General features: G+C 38.0%; 2 protein-coding genes across 5 annotated transcripts; one reads left to right on the forward strand and one right to left on the reverse strand.

Moving 5' to 3' along the window:
* Positions 1 to 141: 141 nt before the first annotated feature.
* Positions 142 to 7,021, forward strand: LOC125843992 (pleiotropic drug resistance protein 2-like). Its single transcript, XM_049523208.1, has 20 exons — positions 142 to 527; positions 624 to 744; positions 858 to 946; positions 1,064 to 1,148; positions 1,260 to 1,550; positions 1,630 to 1,720; positions 1,847 to 2,747; positions 3,101 to 3,261; positions 3,376 to 3,479; positions 3,573 to 3,738; positions 3,823 to 3,906; positions 4,005 to 4,135; positions 4,305 to 4,637; positions 4,722 to 5,012; positions 5,115 to 5,198; positions 5,289 to 5,422; positions 5,526 to 5,753; positions 5,844 to 6,015; positions 6,105 to 6,359; positions 6,659 to 7,021. Exons 1-20 carry the CDS (start codon positions 142 to 144, stop codon positions 6,938 to 6,940), a joined length of 4,389 nt encoding a protein of 1,462 aa, XP_049379165.1. The 3' UTR covers positions 6,941 to 7,021.
* Positions 7,022 to 7,596: 575 nt separating this feature from the next.
* Positions 7,597 to 14,052, reverse strand: LOC125845262 (uncharacterized). Of its 4 annotated transcripts, none has more exons than XM_049524735.1 (4): positions 13,304 to 14,052; positions 10,903 to 13,162; positions 8,523 to 8,833; positions 7,597 to 8,286 (listed from the first exon to the last, which is right to left on the reverse strand). In XM_049524735.1, exons 1-4 carry the CDS (start codon positions 13,590 to 13,592, stop codon positions 7,913 to 7,915), a joined length of 3,234 nt encoding a protein of 1,077 aa, XP_049380692.1. In that variant the 5' UTR covers positions 13,593 to 14,052; the 3' UTR covers positions 7,597 to 7,912. The 4 variants fall into 4 exon arrangements, with proteins under 4 accessions (XP_049380692.1, XP_049380691.1, XP_049380690.1 ...); XM_049524734.1 differs by having other exon boundaries at positions 13,238 to 14,052; XM_049524733.1 differs by having other exon boundaries at positions 10,903 to 12,955; positions 13,025 to 14,052.
* Between the last annotated feature and the right edge of the window lie 283 nt (positions 14,053 to 14,335).

The following is a 14,335-nucleotide window of genomic DNA, read 5'->3' on the forward strand; positions in this document are numbered from 1 at the left end:
ATTTCTTGCTTCGCCATTGCTATTGAGCATAACTTAAATAACACATTTTTGTTTTTCCATTGTTGAGTAGAACAGCATTGTGGGAAATATTCAAGAAAACTTGGTCCTGGACAGGGTGAAAAAGCTCTGTAGAGGATAAGGATGGCTTCATCAATGAGGGAAAATGAGCTGGTGAGGTCTATGAGCAAAAAGGCGAGTTTTTCGTCAGCTAGCAGGAGGGGATCTTGGGCTTCAGCAAGCCTTCGCGAGGCATTTGGTGCACCAGGAGGGGATGTTTTCGTGAAAAGTGGGAGGCAAGATGATGAAGATGAGCTGAAATGGGCTGCAATCGAGAGGCTTCCTACTTATGACAGAATGAGGAAGGGAATCTTGAAGCAAGTCTTGGACAATGGGAGAGTTGTTCATGAGCAAGTTGATGTAACTCATATGGGAATGCACGAAAAGAAGCAACTTATGGAAAGTATACTTAATGGTATTGATGAAGATAATGAGAGGTTCCTTCTCAGGCTTAAAGATCGTATCGAAAGGTGAAAAAATATACAAACTGCTTTTCAGATTTTGAAAGAATCAAAGTTCTTGTTTTTTGGAGTAAAAAGTATGAGATAATAAACTTTGTCAAACAGGGTTGGAATTGATATTCCAAAAATCGAAATCAGGTTTGAGCACTTGTCAATTGAAGGAGATGCATATGTTGGCAGCAGAGCTCTTCCAACACTGTGGAATTCAACCATCAACTCATTAGAGGTAGTTAAATTTTCATTATCTGAATCTTTTGTATATCTAATGATCAGAAGATATTTATTCAAGTATTGGTACTTAAGTTTGAGGATCACTCTTTGTTTTCTTATGTTAAATAGGGACTTCTTGGGCTTCTTAGGCTTTCGCCGTCTAAGAAGAAATCTGTCAAAATACTGGATGACATTTCTGGAATTGTAAAACCATCTAAGTATGAAGTCTTTTTCCTAATAATTAGGCCTCCTTTTATAATATCTTTTGACATAGTAGAGTTTCTGACCAGTTGTTATCACTGTTTTCTGTAAAAATTTTGGACTCTTATTATTAGGATGACACTGCTTCTTGGACCTCCAGCCTCCGGAAAAACTACATTGTTGAAGGCACTTGCAGGAAAGCTGGAGCAAGATCTTAGGGTGTGTCATTTTCTTTCAGACAGATCATTCTTGGTGTTCTTTTAATGAAAAAACTGATAATCTTGTTAAAACTTGACATTCTTGAACTTTGTTCCTTTCAAATTGATGTAGGTAAAGGGGAAGGTCACCCACTGTGGTCATGAACTCGAAGAGTTTATTCCTCAAAGAACTTGTGCTTATATCTGCCAGCATGATCTTCATCATGGTGAGATGACAGTAAGAGAGACCTTGGATTTCTCGGGGCGTTGCTTTGGAGTTGGTGCCAGATATGAACTGCTAGCTGAGCTCTCGAGACGAGAAAAAGATTCAGGAATTAAACCAGACCCTGAGGTAGATGCATTCATGAAAGCCATATCAGTGGCTGGGCAAAAGACCAATTTGGTCACTGACTCTATTCTTAAGGTTCGCTTTCCCTCCTAAAATATGAAGTTCCATTTATTTTCCACATATGTTAAGGTGGCTAACTAGCTCTTTGCACCAGATACTTGGACTGGATATTTGTTCTGATACAATGGTGGGTGATGAAATGAGAAGGGGTATTTCTGGTGGACAAAAGAAGCGTGTAACGACAGGTATATGATGAGTTAAACTAGCCAAGTTCTAAAGTTGGTTTTGGTTATTCTATTCTTAAGAAAGATCATTACCAAAATCAAATGTGACAACACATACTTTAAGGTTGTTAATGGATATGAATGCAGGAGAAATGTTGGTCGGACCTGCAAAAGTTTTCTTGATGGATGAAATATCGACTGGCCTTGACAGTTCAACAACATTTCAAATAGTCAAATATATGAGACAGATGGTTCATATCATGAATGTGACCATGATTATCTCCCTACTTCAGCCAGCCCCAGAAACCTTTGATCTATTTGATGAGATTATCTTGCTTTCAGAAGGGAAAGTTGTCTACCAAGGTCCACGTGAAAATGTTCTTGAGTTCTTCGAGAGTGTTGGATTCAAATGTCCTGAAAGGAAAGGAGTTGCGGATTTTCTTCAAGAGGTTACTTCCAAGAAAGATCAAGAGCAATACTGGTCCAAGAAGAACGTTCCGTATCAATTTGTGTCAGTACTTGACTTTGTTGAGAACTTCAAATCCTTCCATATCGGTCTAAAGCTTTTCGGTGAAGTTCAAGTTCCTTATGACAGAAGTAGAACCCACCCTGCAGCATTGGTGAAAGAAAAGTATGGTATTTCTAACAAAGAGCTCTTCAAGGCATGCTTATCAAGGGAGTGGTTGTTGATGAAGCGCAACTCCTTCGTCTACATTTTCAAGACTGTTCAGATCACCATCATGGCTATCTTTACATTCACTGTATTCTTTAGAACGAAAATGAAGCACGGTGAAGCAGAGGATGGAGGAAAATTTTATGGTGCACTGTTTTTCAGCCTTCTCAATGTGATGTTCAATGGCATGGCTGAGCTTGCAATGACTATTTTCAGACTACCAGTCTTCTTTAAACAACGAGATGCTTTGTTCTATCCAGCATGGGCTTTTGCTCTTCCAATTTGGCTCCTTAGGATCCCCATCTCACTGATGGAGTCAGGAATATGGATCCTCCTCACATACTACACTGTTGGATTTGCACCTGCAGCTGATAGGTATGTCCACTATATTCCAAGCTATGATACAGCTTCAGCTAATAGTATTATTTGTGGTAGTGACTGTTCCTTTTTTAGTATGCTTTGTCATGCAGTCTTTAGCATTTTGTCTTGGATTCTTCACTCCAATTGGTTTTGATTTTCGAACTGCTTTGTAATGCTTTTATTTGAGCCGAGGGTCTATTGTAAACAGCCTCTCTACCTCTCAAGGTAGGGGTAAGATCTGCATACACACTACCCTCACCAAACCCCACTTGTGGGATTACACTAGGTATGTTGTTGATACAGCAACAGATCCTAGCTGACGATCGCGAGCTTACAAAATTTGCTAACAAGTTCATCACCTTAAATAGGTTTTTCCGGCAGTATTTGGCCTATGTGGGAATTCACCAGATGGCGTTGGGACTCTTTCGTTTCATTGCAGCCCTTGGAAGAACACAAGTTGTGGCCAACACTCTTGGTACCTTCACATTGTTATCAGTTTTTGTCCTTGGTGGATTTATCATTGCCAAAGGTTAGCAACTGAAACTAGATATATAAAGCTAATGAATTGAGACTAGTTAATCATTTCTAGATTGAAATTCCATCATACTTTGATTCTGATATATGTAACTTGTTATTCCAACAGATGACCTCCAACCTTGGATGAAATGGGCATATTACCTTTCCCCCATGTCATACGGACAGAACGCAATAGTTCTTGTTGAGTTTCTTGATAAAAGATGGAACAAGGTAAATGAGCTTGTATTTACTTACATCTTAGATATTCATTTTTTATTTCTGTCTTTTGATATTCTAATAATATTTTACTCTACTCTCTTCTAGCCCAATGAGGATCCAAGCTTTCAAGGGAAAACAGTTGGAATAGAGCTTCTTATAGACAGAGGGATGTTCACAGAGGACATCTGGTACTGGATTTGTGTTATTGCACTGTTCGCGTTCTCATTGTTTTTCAACCTCTGCTTCGTTGCAGCACTCACATACCTAAAACGTAAGAGATGATACTTGATATTGAATTTCTTCGTTTTCTGGACACAAGCTTTAGTTTTGACCATCTTTTAAAACTGGATTGCAGCTCTTGGAGATACTAAATCTATTATGGTGAATGAAGAAGACAGTCAAAACAAGGAAAAGAAGATGAAAGTAACGCCGCACGAAGGTTCAAGATTAAGAACATCTCTTTGTTTTCAAGATTTTGAATTGTATATCAACAAATGCCATTGATGTGCTACTTCCTTATCTGTTCTAATATATCAGGAAAGAATACTTCAGAAGATATAAATTCAAACTGTGCAGCCAGTGCAACCAACAAAAAGGGCATGGTGCTGCCCTTCCTGCCTTTGTCCCTTTCATTTGAGCATGTGAATTACTATGTTGATATGCCTGCTGTAAGTTCTTTTCTCTATTTCTAGTGGTTTACTGTAATTGTGAAAAGAATATCTGAGTCAGATGTTGCAAGTATGGTTTTGTTTGGCACATCCTCAATAAATCCTGCATCCAATGTTGCCTGTATATAATCAAAATTCCTTACTGGTCGATGAATGATCTCTGAATCAGGAAATGAGAAGTCAAGGAATTGAAGAAACGCGACTCCAGCTTCTACGAGAAGTGAGTGGTGCTTTTAGACCAGGTGTACTAACAGCATTAATGGGCGTGAGTGGTGCTGGAAAGACTACTTTGATGGATGTTTTAGCTGGAAGAAAAACCGGTGGATACATTGAAGGGAATATCTGTGTTTCTGGCTATCCAAAGTTTCAGGAGACCTTCGCTCGAGTTAGTGGCTACTGTGAACAAAATGACATTCATTCTCCACATGTCACTATTTATGAATCTCTTCTATACTCAGCATGGTTGCGTCTTCCTTCAGATGTCAACAACGAAACTCGAATGGTATAATATTCTCCTTTTATTTTGCCTGCAAGATTTTCTTTTCATCCACTGAACAAGCATTTGCCGTTCTCTTGTTTTGTTCAGATGTTCGTGGAAGAAGTGATGGAGTTGGTTGAACTTACATTATTGAGAAACTCTCTAGTTGGCCTTCCAGGAGTTGATGGATTATCGACTGAACAAAGAAAGCGGCTTACTATAGCCGTGGAGTTGGTTGCTAATCCTTCCATCATCTTCATGGATGAGCCAACGTCCGGTCTGGATGCTCGAGCTGCTGCAATCGTCATGAGAGCTGTAAGGAACACTGTGGATACCGGGAGAACTGTAGTTTGCACAATTCATCAACCAAGTATAGACATATTTGAATCATTCGATGAGGTACTAATATCTTGAATCTTGTCCAACATCTACAACTAGTTCATACAATCATTCACTTGAACTTGGATTTATCACGACTATACAATGCCACTATCCATGCAGTTATTCTTGATGAAGAGAGGAGGACAAGTCATTTATGCTGGACCCCTCGGTCGCAATTCTCAACACTTGACAGAGTATTTTGAAGTAAGATGACTATACATTTTGTACAATAGTTATTCTATTATAAGTCCTCTAGAATCATCCAAATGATTTTTTATATACCAATTGTTTCAGTCTGTTCCCGGGGTTAACAAGATCAAAGATGGATATAATCCTGCTACTTGGATGCTTGAGGTCAGTGCTGCATCCGTTGAGACTCAGTTCGGTGTAAACTTTGCAGAAATCTATACCAACTCTGATCTATATAGGTATGAGAAACAATCAAACGGATCAATTACCATTGTTTGGTGTTCTATTCCCTACAATTATGTTTGATATGCTAAGTCTCTCATAAACTCCCCGAATTCGCAGGAGAAATGAAGAACTAAATAAGGAGCTAAGTACTCCAGCACTAGGGTCAAAAGACCTGTACTTTCCTACCAAGTACTCTCAGCCTCTATTGACTCAATTCAAGGCATGTTTCTGGAAACAACATTGGTCTTACTGGAGGAATCCACAGTACAATGTCATAAGATTTTTCATGACAACGGTCATTGGAATTATATTTGGCGTCATTTTCTGGGACAAAGGAGGAAAACTGTGAGTCATTCTCCTAAAACTTGAATACTGAGATCCAATTTTTACCACTGAAGGTGAATGAACTCTTAAAAGTACTATTCTTTCTATCAGTGAAAAACAGCAGGACCTTTCAAATCTTATGGGAGCAATGTATGCTGCTGTTCTATTTCTTGGAGGAACAAACACTTCTGCTGTACAATCTGTTGTAGCTATCGAGAGAACAGTGTTCTATCGTGAAAGAGCAGCAGGAATGTTTTCAGCCTTGCCATATGCTTTTGCTCAGGTATATGAACTGAACATAAAGTTCAAATGCATTGTAAAATCATCGATTTTGTCAACAAATCAAGCTTATTACTATTTGTTCCTTGACAGGTGACTGTGGAAACAATCTATGTCGGGATCCAAACATTCCTTTACAGCCTAATCCTTTACTCGATGATTGGATTTGAGTGGCAAGCTGACAAGTTCTTCTGGTTCTACTACTACGTGTTTATGTGCTTTGTCTACTTCACACTCTATGGAATGATGCTTGTAGCCCTCACTCCAAATTACCAGATAGCAGCAATTGTCATGTCTTTCTTCCTCAGCTTCTGGAACCTCTTCTCTGGTTTCCTCATTCCTAGGATGGTAAGGGAAATCTTGATATCCCACAATTATTCTTCTTTTCACAAACTAAATATAATGTTTATGACATCTTTATACTATGAGCGTGATTGGTTAAGCTTATAAGCACTTTCTGACTTATCTGCGCGTTTGGTAAACACTAAAAATGTTTATAAACCACATGAATATCTCTAATGGCATTGAAAAAGTGCTTATCAGTTTCAACACTTCTATCTAAATACGTAACTGCTTATTCTAAAAGTGATTTTCAGCACTTGATGCTTATCAGCTAACTCGAACGGGATTTTACATGTATATTGCAGCAAATCCCAATATGGTGGAGGTGGTACTACTGGGGTTCACCAGTTGCATGGACAATATATGGTCTCATTACATCTCAATTGGGAGACAAAACAGAACTTGTTCATATTCCTAGTCATGATGGTACTCCTACCTATATTCAACTGAAGGATTACCTCAAACAATACTTGGGTTATGATTATGACTTTCTTGGAGCAGTTGCTGCTGCTCATCTTGCTTGGGTGCTTCTCTTTTTCTTTGTCTTTGTTTATGCCATCAGAGTCCTCAACTTCCAAAAGAGATAAAAGACAAGAAAATACCCAGCATATTCTATTGTTCTTTTTTCTTCATCACTTTCTTTAGGATAATTCAAGGGAAATAATGTATGTACTAGATATAGCATTTCATAAATGTAAAGTTTCATTCTTCCAAATTTGTATCAGTTGATGTCTTTGAAATAAAAACAACTTTCATTCAACTTACTGATATTGCATTCCTTTCCTTTTGTGCCTGGTTTCAACCATTTTGTTTTTAAGCTTAATTTCTAAATTTATTTGAAAACAAATTGAATCAACTCTCTTTGTTTTGGATATTGATAAAATCAGCCTTGATTATGAATTAGGGTGTGTTTGGTATGAAGGAAAATGGTTTCTACGAGAAATATTATCTCAAAAGGGTTTATGTATAATCAAAGAAAACACTACAACGGTGTGGGTCGGAGGGTATGGGGTGGGGTACGTGTGTTGGAGGGTGGGAAGGAGACAATAAGTGTGGGGATGCCCCCTACGGAAAATGTTCTCCAAAAATTTTAACCAAACAGAGAATTAAAGAAGACTTTCCACAATACCAAAACACACCCTTAGTCTCTACTTTGCTGTCATACTAAGGTGAATATAGAAGAGATTTTTTTCAAGATTGTTTATAGATGTTAAATGAACACAAGCACAGAAAATAGAGAAAGCATAAGCAATAATAAGCTTTGCCTTTACCCCATAAATGTTATGTGCTTGATTTGCACCAAAGTTTTACAAAAGGCAATCTACAGCACTAATGTAGCAAAAAAGAGAGGTACCATAAGCTAGCTTATAGGTTTTTAAAGTTTGATACAAAGCTGTTGATATGAACTGAGTTCTACTCAATTCACAATCCTTCAGTTTTCTTTGTAACTTTCTTTCATCTTACTATCTACATTGCTTTCCTTTTCTTTTCCCTTTCTGTGATTCAATTTCTGTGTTCTGAAAAGATGACGTGGGTTCTCTCCAGTTGCGATGAAAACTTTAATCCTTAATCTTCACCTCAGATTTGACAGGAGCATCTACAAAATCATGAATCTCCTTTTTGCTCTTGATTAAACTTCTCCTCTTGGTGTCAATATCAACTTTATCCAAGTCTTCAGCTATTCCCATGTATCCATAGAGCGAAATTTCCTCAGCTTTAACCCCCTTCACATTTCTGTTGTCGATGCCTTTTCCCTTGGTTGAAGTTATTACTCTAAAGTCTTTCCTTCCACGCTCTTCTTCCATGAAGTAGTTATGAAGCTTTTCTGCATCCTGAATGCCAGGAATAGTGCCCAAGAACTTCACCAGTAATACACTGCCATTACCAGGCTTCCCCATACAAACCTTCATTCTACCACCACTAAAACCTTTACCTGCCATTGAAGATTACAGAGGAAAAAGGAATATTGTCATCAATTACAACAAGACAAAGAGGTAAGCACACTAAGTAAACAAATGAAAGAAACTTTTTTATCTGCAGGATATATTTATGAAATGCTATGACAGTTGGATGGAAGCAGGGCAGTCATCCTTCTCCTCATGATAACATACCCCACCCAAGGACAGAACTCAAAATTAGATAAACAAAAAAGTTGTACAACACACGCACCTCTTAGAAAGTTCTCAACAGCTTCAGTAGTCGTAACTTTTTGCCCATCTAGGTCAGTTACCAATCCAGAGCAGTTATGTATAACAACCACTGGTGGCCAGAGAATAAGATCTTCTTTCTGGGCTAAAGCATTAGGGGCAGGAACAGCCACCGGTAACCATAGTTTGCCATCAGGGGGTGCATCATTGTTCCACCCCATTAGGACACATATTGCCTTGTGAAGACCCAAGTGTTTTGCTTTCAACCACACCTTTTGCGACATAGAGCAATGTACTGCCAAGGATCGAGTATCTTTGAACTCTTTCAATTGACTGAAAAAGTAAAATTAGTTAGCAGTTGTAACGATAAAACTAGTACATGGCCAAATGTACGACGAGATATAAATTTAGATAATTAGTTGGGCCATGCAAAACTGTCCATGTGAAGAAGAACAGAAAGTGAAATCACCAACCTACTCCAGCACAAGAAGGAAACATTCAGAAGTCAAGAGGACAACAGGCTATCAAGCATCCTTAGCTTGACTAGGTGAACCAACATTACCAAGTCAAACTGAGATGGGAGTCATATTAAGGACTCCGGGGCATGTTCTAACCAACACAAGTTCAGCTTTAAATAACCATCTCCTCAAAGGACTACAACTATCTCCAACACTTTGTTTACTCTATCGCTATTTCCTATGATGTTTGTATTATTCTTTTCCGTTATTGTACCTTGGCGGCACAGTATCTCCATAACCTTGTACTTTTATCTGACCATAGTACCCTACAAATAGATGTTCTCTACATTCTAATCAGGTTTCCAGGAGAATTAACTCATTTCCAGCCAACCATTTCGAGCTCTACTCATTTTTTTCTAAGTAAAGGTTCTTGATCACTAAGAACCAAATCCTTAATGAACCTTTATGTAACCCTGTTCAGTTCAACGAAAATCGAGAGAGGAAAGGCAGGCTTTCAGGAATTCGATATTGAGTTCCTTATCAAAACAAATTTGATACTAAATTGACAAATGCATAGAAATGGGTTGCAACTACAATTTAATCATCCTCATATGACTTACAGAAAATATGTAACAATGTTATAAGTTCTGCTAGGACATTTCCACAATTCATCTGCTCAAACAATATCCTATAAATTCTTCATAACAAGAACTCAATAATTGACAAGCACAACATGAATATTTTATGTTCTGGATCCATGGCATAAGTATCAATGTTATTAGTGTTTGCATTTAACAGTAATCCGTATAAGTTACAAAAAGATATCAAAAACATTTAGGAGAATCAAAATAAACTTATGGCACATTATGCTTGAACAACCCAAATGACCATATGTAGCTGTGTTCTTGATGAGAGAGTATATGCCACACAATGGTTCAACTACAACTAGTGGTGGCAAATGGGCGGGTTAGGTCGAATTTGGGTGAGTTGAAAATTGGTCAACATATAATAGGTAATAATTCAACCCGCCCATGTTTCATATGGGTGAAAGTGGGTTGGTAAAAGACTTGTTGACCCATAGTTACCCATATTTTCATGAGTAAATAGTACTTTGCTTTAGAAAACAACATCCGGAAAATACTTTAATTTTTTTCAGATGAGAAATGTTGAAAATACTTTACTTAGTTTTATTGTATCACAAATTCATTAAAGAAAATCCTATAACTTTTCAATATTTCAATGAAATAATTTTAGGAGTAAAACGTGCTTAGTATTTTTCAAAATATTGTCAAGCAGCCAATCTTAGTTTCATGGATTTTCTTTTCTTTGAAGAACACTTACAATAGTAATAACAGATACTATTTCATTTGAAATTTTAGTCTCATCAATAATACTATCAGTTCCTGCAATCTATGCACAGTTGCACACAGCAAAAGAAAACAATAGTATTCAAAACAAACATAATTTGTAGCTTTGATCTAGTACAAAGCAAGTGAATTATATAAGCAAATATGCATCATATTGTGATCAAACAAAAAGAAACAAACATGTGATCCAACAGTGATGCCAACAACCATGCCCAATAATTAATGAAAATTAAGTTCTCTATTTTGAGAAACAAATATTGATATATGTGAGTATTACTATGAACAATTAGAGCTTTACAACTAATAATTTTCTTTTAGTGATGAATAGACAAGAAATAGCACCAACCCACTAAAATATGGGTGGGTTACCAAAATATGTGCTCATTTGCAGGCACTAACCACAACCGTACTTGAAACGGCATGCATTACTATGTCAGAGAAGCAACTATAAGCTAGTCAAAGAATAGGAAGTCCAACAGAAATTCAGAAAATGTGATATTTTGAAGCATGTGGCAGCGGATAATATGTAACTAACATGCTATATGGTTAACATTCAAACACAAATAAGGAGACGGACCTATTGGCACAAACAATGCAGAATAAGCCACCAGCCCTGCCTTGCTCCTTGTATCTTTTCTGAGTTGCAACACTCTCATTCAACTTTTTGGTATAAGATAGGGAGAAATTATGTACCAATTGCGTAAATTCAATTGAGTCTTCAGGCAACTCAGGTTTTGCACAAGCTACCTGATCCTTTAATTCTTTCACCACATGGTCAGACGCTTCTGTTTGTTTATCATCTTTGTCTCTTATCCAAACATTTTTTGTAAGATGATGTTTCTTGTTACATTGAATTGAAACATACTGTCTAAGTGAACTGGGATTCTCATACACCTTTTGCTTTTTACCAGGATTATATGGTCTAATAAGGTATCCTTTTCCCTGATTTATTGAACCACGATATGACAATAAGCCATTAGTGGCAGCAACTCTACCGTTAAGGTCTCTGCTGTATAACCTTTCTGGCTTTCCAAGCCATTCATCATCCTCAAAGTTCTCCGGAGACAGTAAGCAGCTAGCATCTTGATCATCCCACACCTCGTTCCTGTAATCTATATCTTGAGTTCTGTTAATGTTATTCTTCCTATCACTGAACACAATCCGTCCAGAACTGTGCCCCATCATTTCTTCATCTAAAATGTACTTCCTCTTCTCTGACCTTATTGGATGACCATTGCATTCAATTACACCCGATTCAATCTTCTTTGGACGAACCCTATCTCCAAGCATTTCCATTTCATGTTCAAGGCAGGGAGATCTCCTCCCCTTCTCAGCATAGAAATTAGAATGTTCGTCCTTGCTGCTATTGTAATCCAGTCGCCTTATATGAATCTCTTCATGACAGGGAACATCCAAATTTTCTATGTCTGATTCTCTTACATTTTGTGTATCAACATTAGTATCATTAGAATCCAAATAAAACTGATCTTGGGTTGATCTCGCTAATGATCTGCCATCAAAAAAGCTCATTGAAACTGGTTGTTTGTTCAAATAATGGTGATCCCATGATGTACTGTTGATGACATCTCTTCGAGGGAACTCATTGTCACTAATATTCTCTCTAAGGGGTTCCAAAAGAATTTGTGCCCGAGCATGCCTATTGTCAAGTACTGCCTGTTCAGGCAAAGTAGTCCTTACATATGAATGACCATAATCACTAGTATCTCTTGGTCTCCCTTTAGGATATACATGATCCATATTGTCACCCCTAGGAGAACTAACTTTATCAGACTGGTAGCTTGTCAGTCCCTTATGGCCAGCTGCATAATCTTCCAGGGTATTATAACTGTGATTTTCCTCATATTCATTGAGATATAACGGCTGTCTAAGCTTTGTGGAAAATCTTGAATGAATATCCCCAAGCAAATGCATATCATCTTGAATCATAGGGGCATAATTCATCCTAGAGGTTCCAGAGGATGTGGCCAAACATTCCTTATACTGAGAGGGGAGAGCAAGATCCTTAGACTGCAACGCTGGCTCCGTGTAGCGTGAAACATCTTTGGGATGAAATCTAGTTCTTTCCTCTCTTTCAAGCATTTCAATTGCCGACAATTTATCTAGAAGGAAAGGATCAGGGTAACGAGCAATCTCATCCCTAAGCCTAATCTCTTGGGGTTGCACATGGGCTGATAAAGGACCCCTTGCAGTCTCCACATACTTTGTGGCAGATTGAGAATCAAAGGGCAAACTATGAGCTCCTCGGCTTAACCCATCTTCCAAACCCAACTGTTTATGTCTGTCCAACTCAAAATGATGCACACCACCTCTCTCTATATTCACATTATGGCCCTGAACACTTCTAGCACAGTCATATTCATAATCATAATCCACACCAGTGCGGCGTGCAGCTTCATATCTGTCCTCGTAATCAAATAACTCATATCTTCTACTCTCTTCCTCATCCCTACTCAAAGAAGCCTGATAATGATGTTGTTGAGGCTTTTCATGCGCTTGGTGATAAACAGGCGGTGATTTCAACTGAGGCTGCACTATATCACCTCTATACCTAAACTCTTCATCTCTCACCATTAACCCACTCCTCCTCAACTGGGGTTCCCTTATATCACCTCTATCATTAAATTCTTCATCTCTCACCACTAACCCACTCCTCCTCAACGGGGGTTCCCTTATATCACCTCTGTCACTAAATTCTTCATCTCTCATCATTAACCCACTCCTACTCAACTGCGGTTCCCTAATGTCACCTCTATCATTTAATTCTTCATCTCTCCTCATTAACCCACTCCTCCTCAACTGGGGTTCCCTTATAGCACCTCTATCACTAAAATGTTGATCTCTATCCATCACCTCCCTCCTCAACTGGGGTTCCCTCATATCACCTCTATCACTAAAATGTTGATCTCTATCCATCACCTCCCTCCCCAACTGGGGTTCCCTCATATCACCTCTATCACTAAAATGTTGATCTCTATCCATCACCTCCCTCCTCAACTGAGGTTCCCTCATATCACATCTATCACTAAAATCTTGATCCCCATCCATCACCTCCCTCCTCTGCCAACTAACTCGACGAGGCCTTTCCTCTCTCAGAGGACTCAAACTCCTCTCCCTACGTGAATACAGTTCCATTACCCCAGTATCACGCATAAAGCAACGATCATAATCCAATTCAACTCCATGCCCTCTCAATCTCTCATCCCTATAAACTCCCACTGCATTAACATCAGACTCCACCAGCCTCATTTCTTCTTCTTCTTTTTTCCCCCTTTTTTTCCTTCAGTACTACCTTAAACAACTCAACCCAAATGCTCTCGGTTAGTACATCACTTCAGCACCACAATCACACACAAAAAAACATATATAGAATCAAACATTAAACACCCAAATCTCAAGATATATCTATTCATATACAAAACATCGCTAACATCAGCATTTTCCGTTCGTTTCTTTCCCTTTTTTTTCAAACTTAATCACTGGAAATAGAAACTTAACACTACTACCACTACAAAACCTACGTAGTTGTTATCGTTATCGCTGTATACTAAAAGATGTTTGTTTATTCAAAGCCCTAAAACCCTACTACCATTTTCGTTGGCTTTCTTACTACTTCATGCACGAATGAAGAGGAAGAACAAAATTGAGAACCGCCATGAACAATGTAGCTGAGTTGTGTAATCAAACTAGTAATGCAGAGAATTTGTTTAGAGGATTTGAGTGAAACTCTCTCAATGCCGTAGAATTTGGGAACATTCTCAATATGTGCGGTGTGCTTCTCAAAATGGAAATTCTATTCGTCTGTTTCTTTTCCTTCTCTCCTTTTTTTCTTCTTATAGTCTTTTAGGGTACTTTTGTTTCATGAGACTCAATTGAACTTATTTTTTGCGCTAAATTTATGTAGATTTTCAAAAAATGAATCGTGACAAGTAAAATTGAATGGACAGAATATTTATGTTTAATCTATAATATTTGTTTGAATGGTTATTACT

This window comes from Solanum stenotomum, chromosome 11 (genome assembly GCF_019186545.1).
Source record: "Solanum stenotomum isolate F172 chromosome 11, ASM1918654v1, whole genome shotgun sequence".
Classification (NCBI taxonomy): Eukaryota; Viridiplantae; Streptophyta; class Magnoliopsida; order Solanales; family Solanaceae; genus Solanum; species Solanum stenotomum.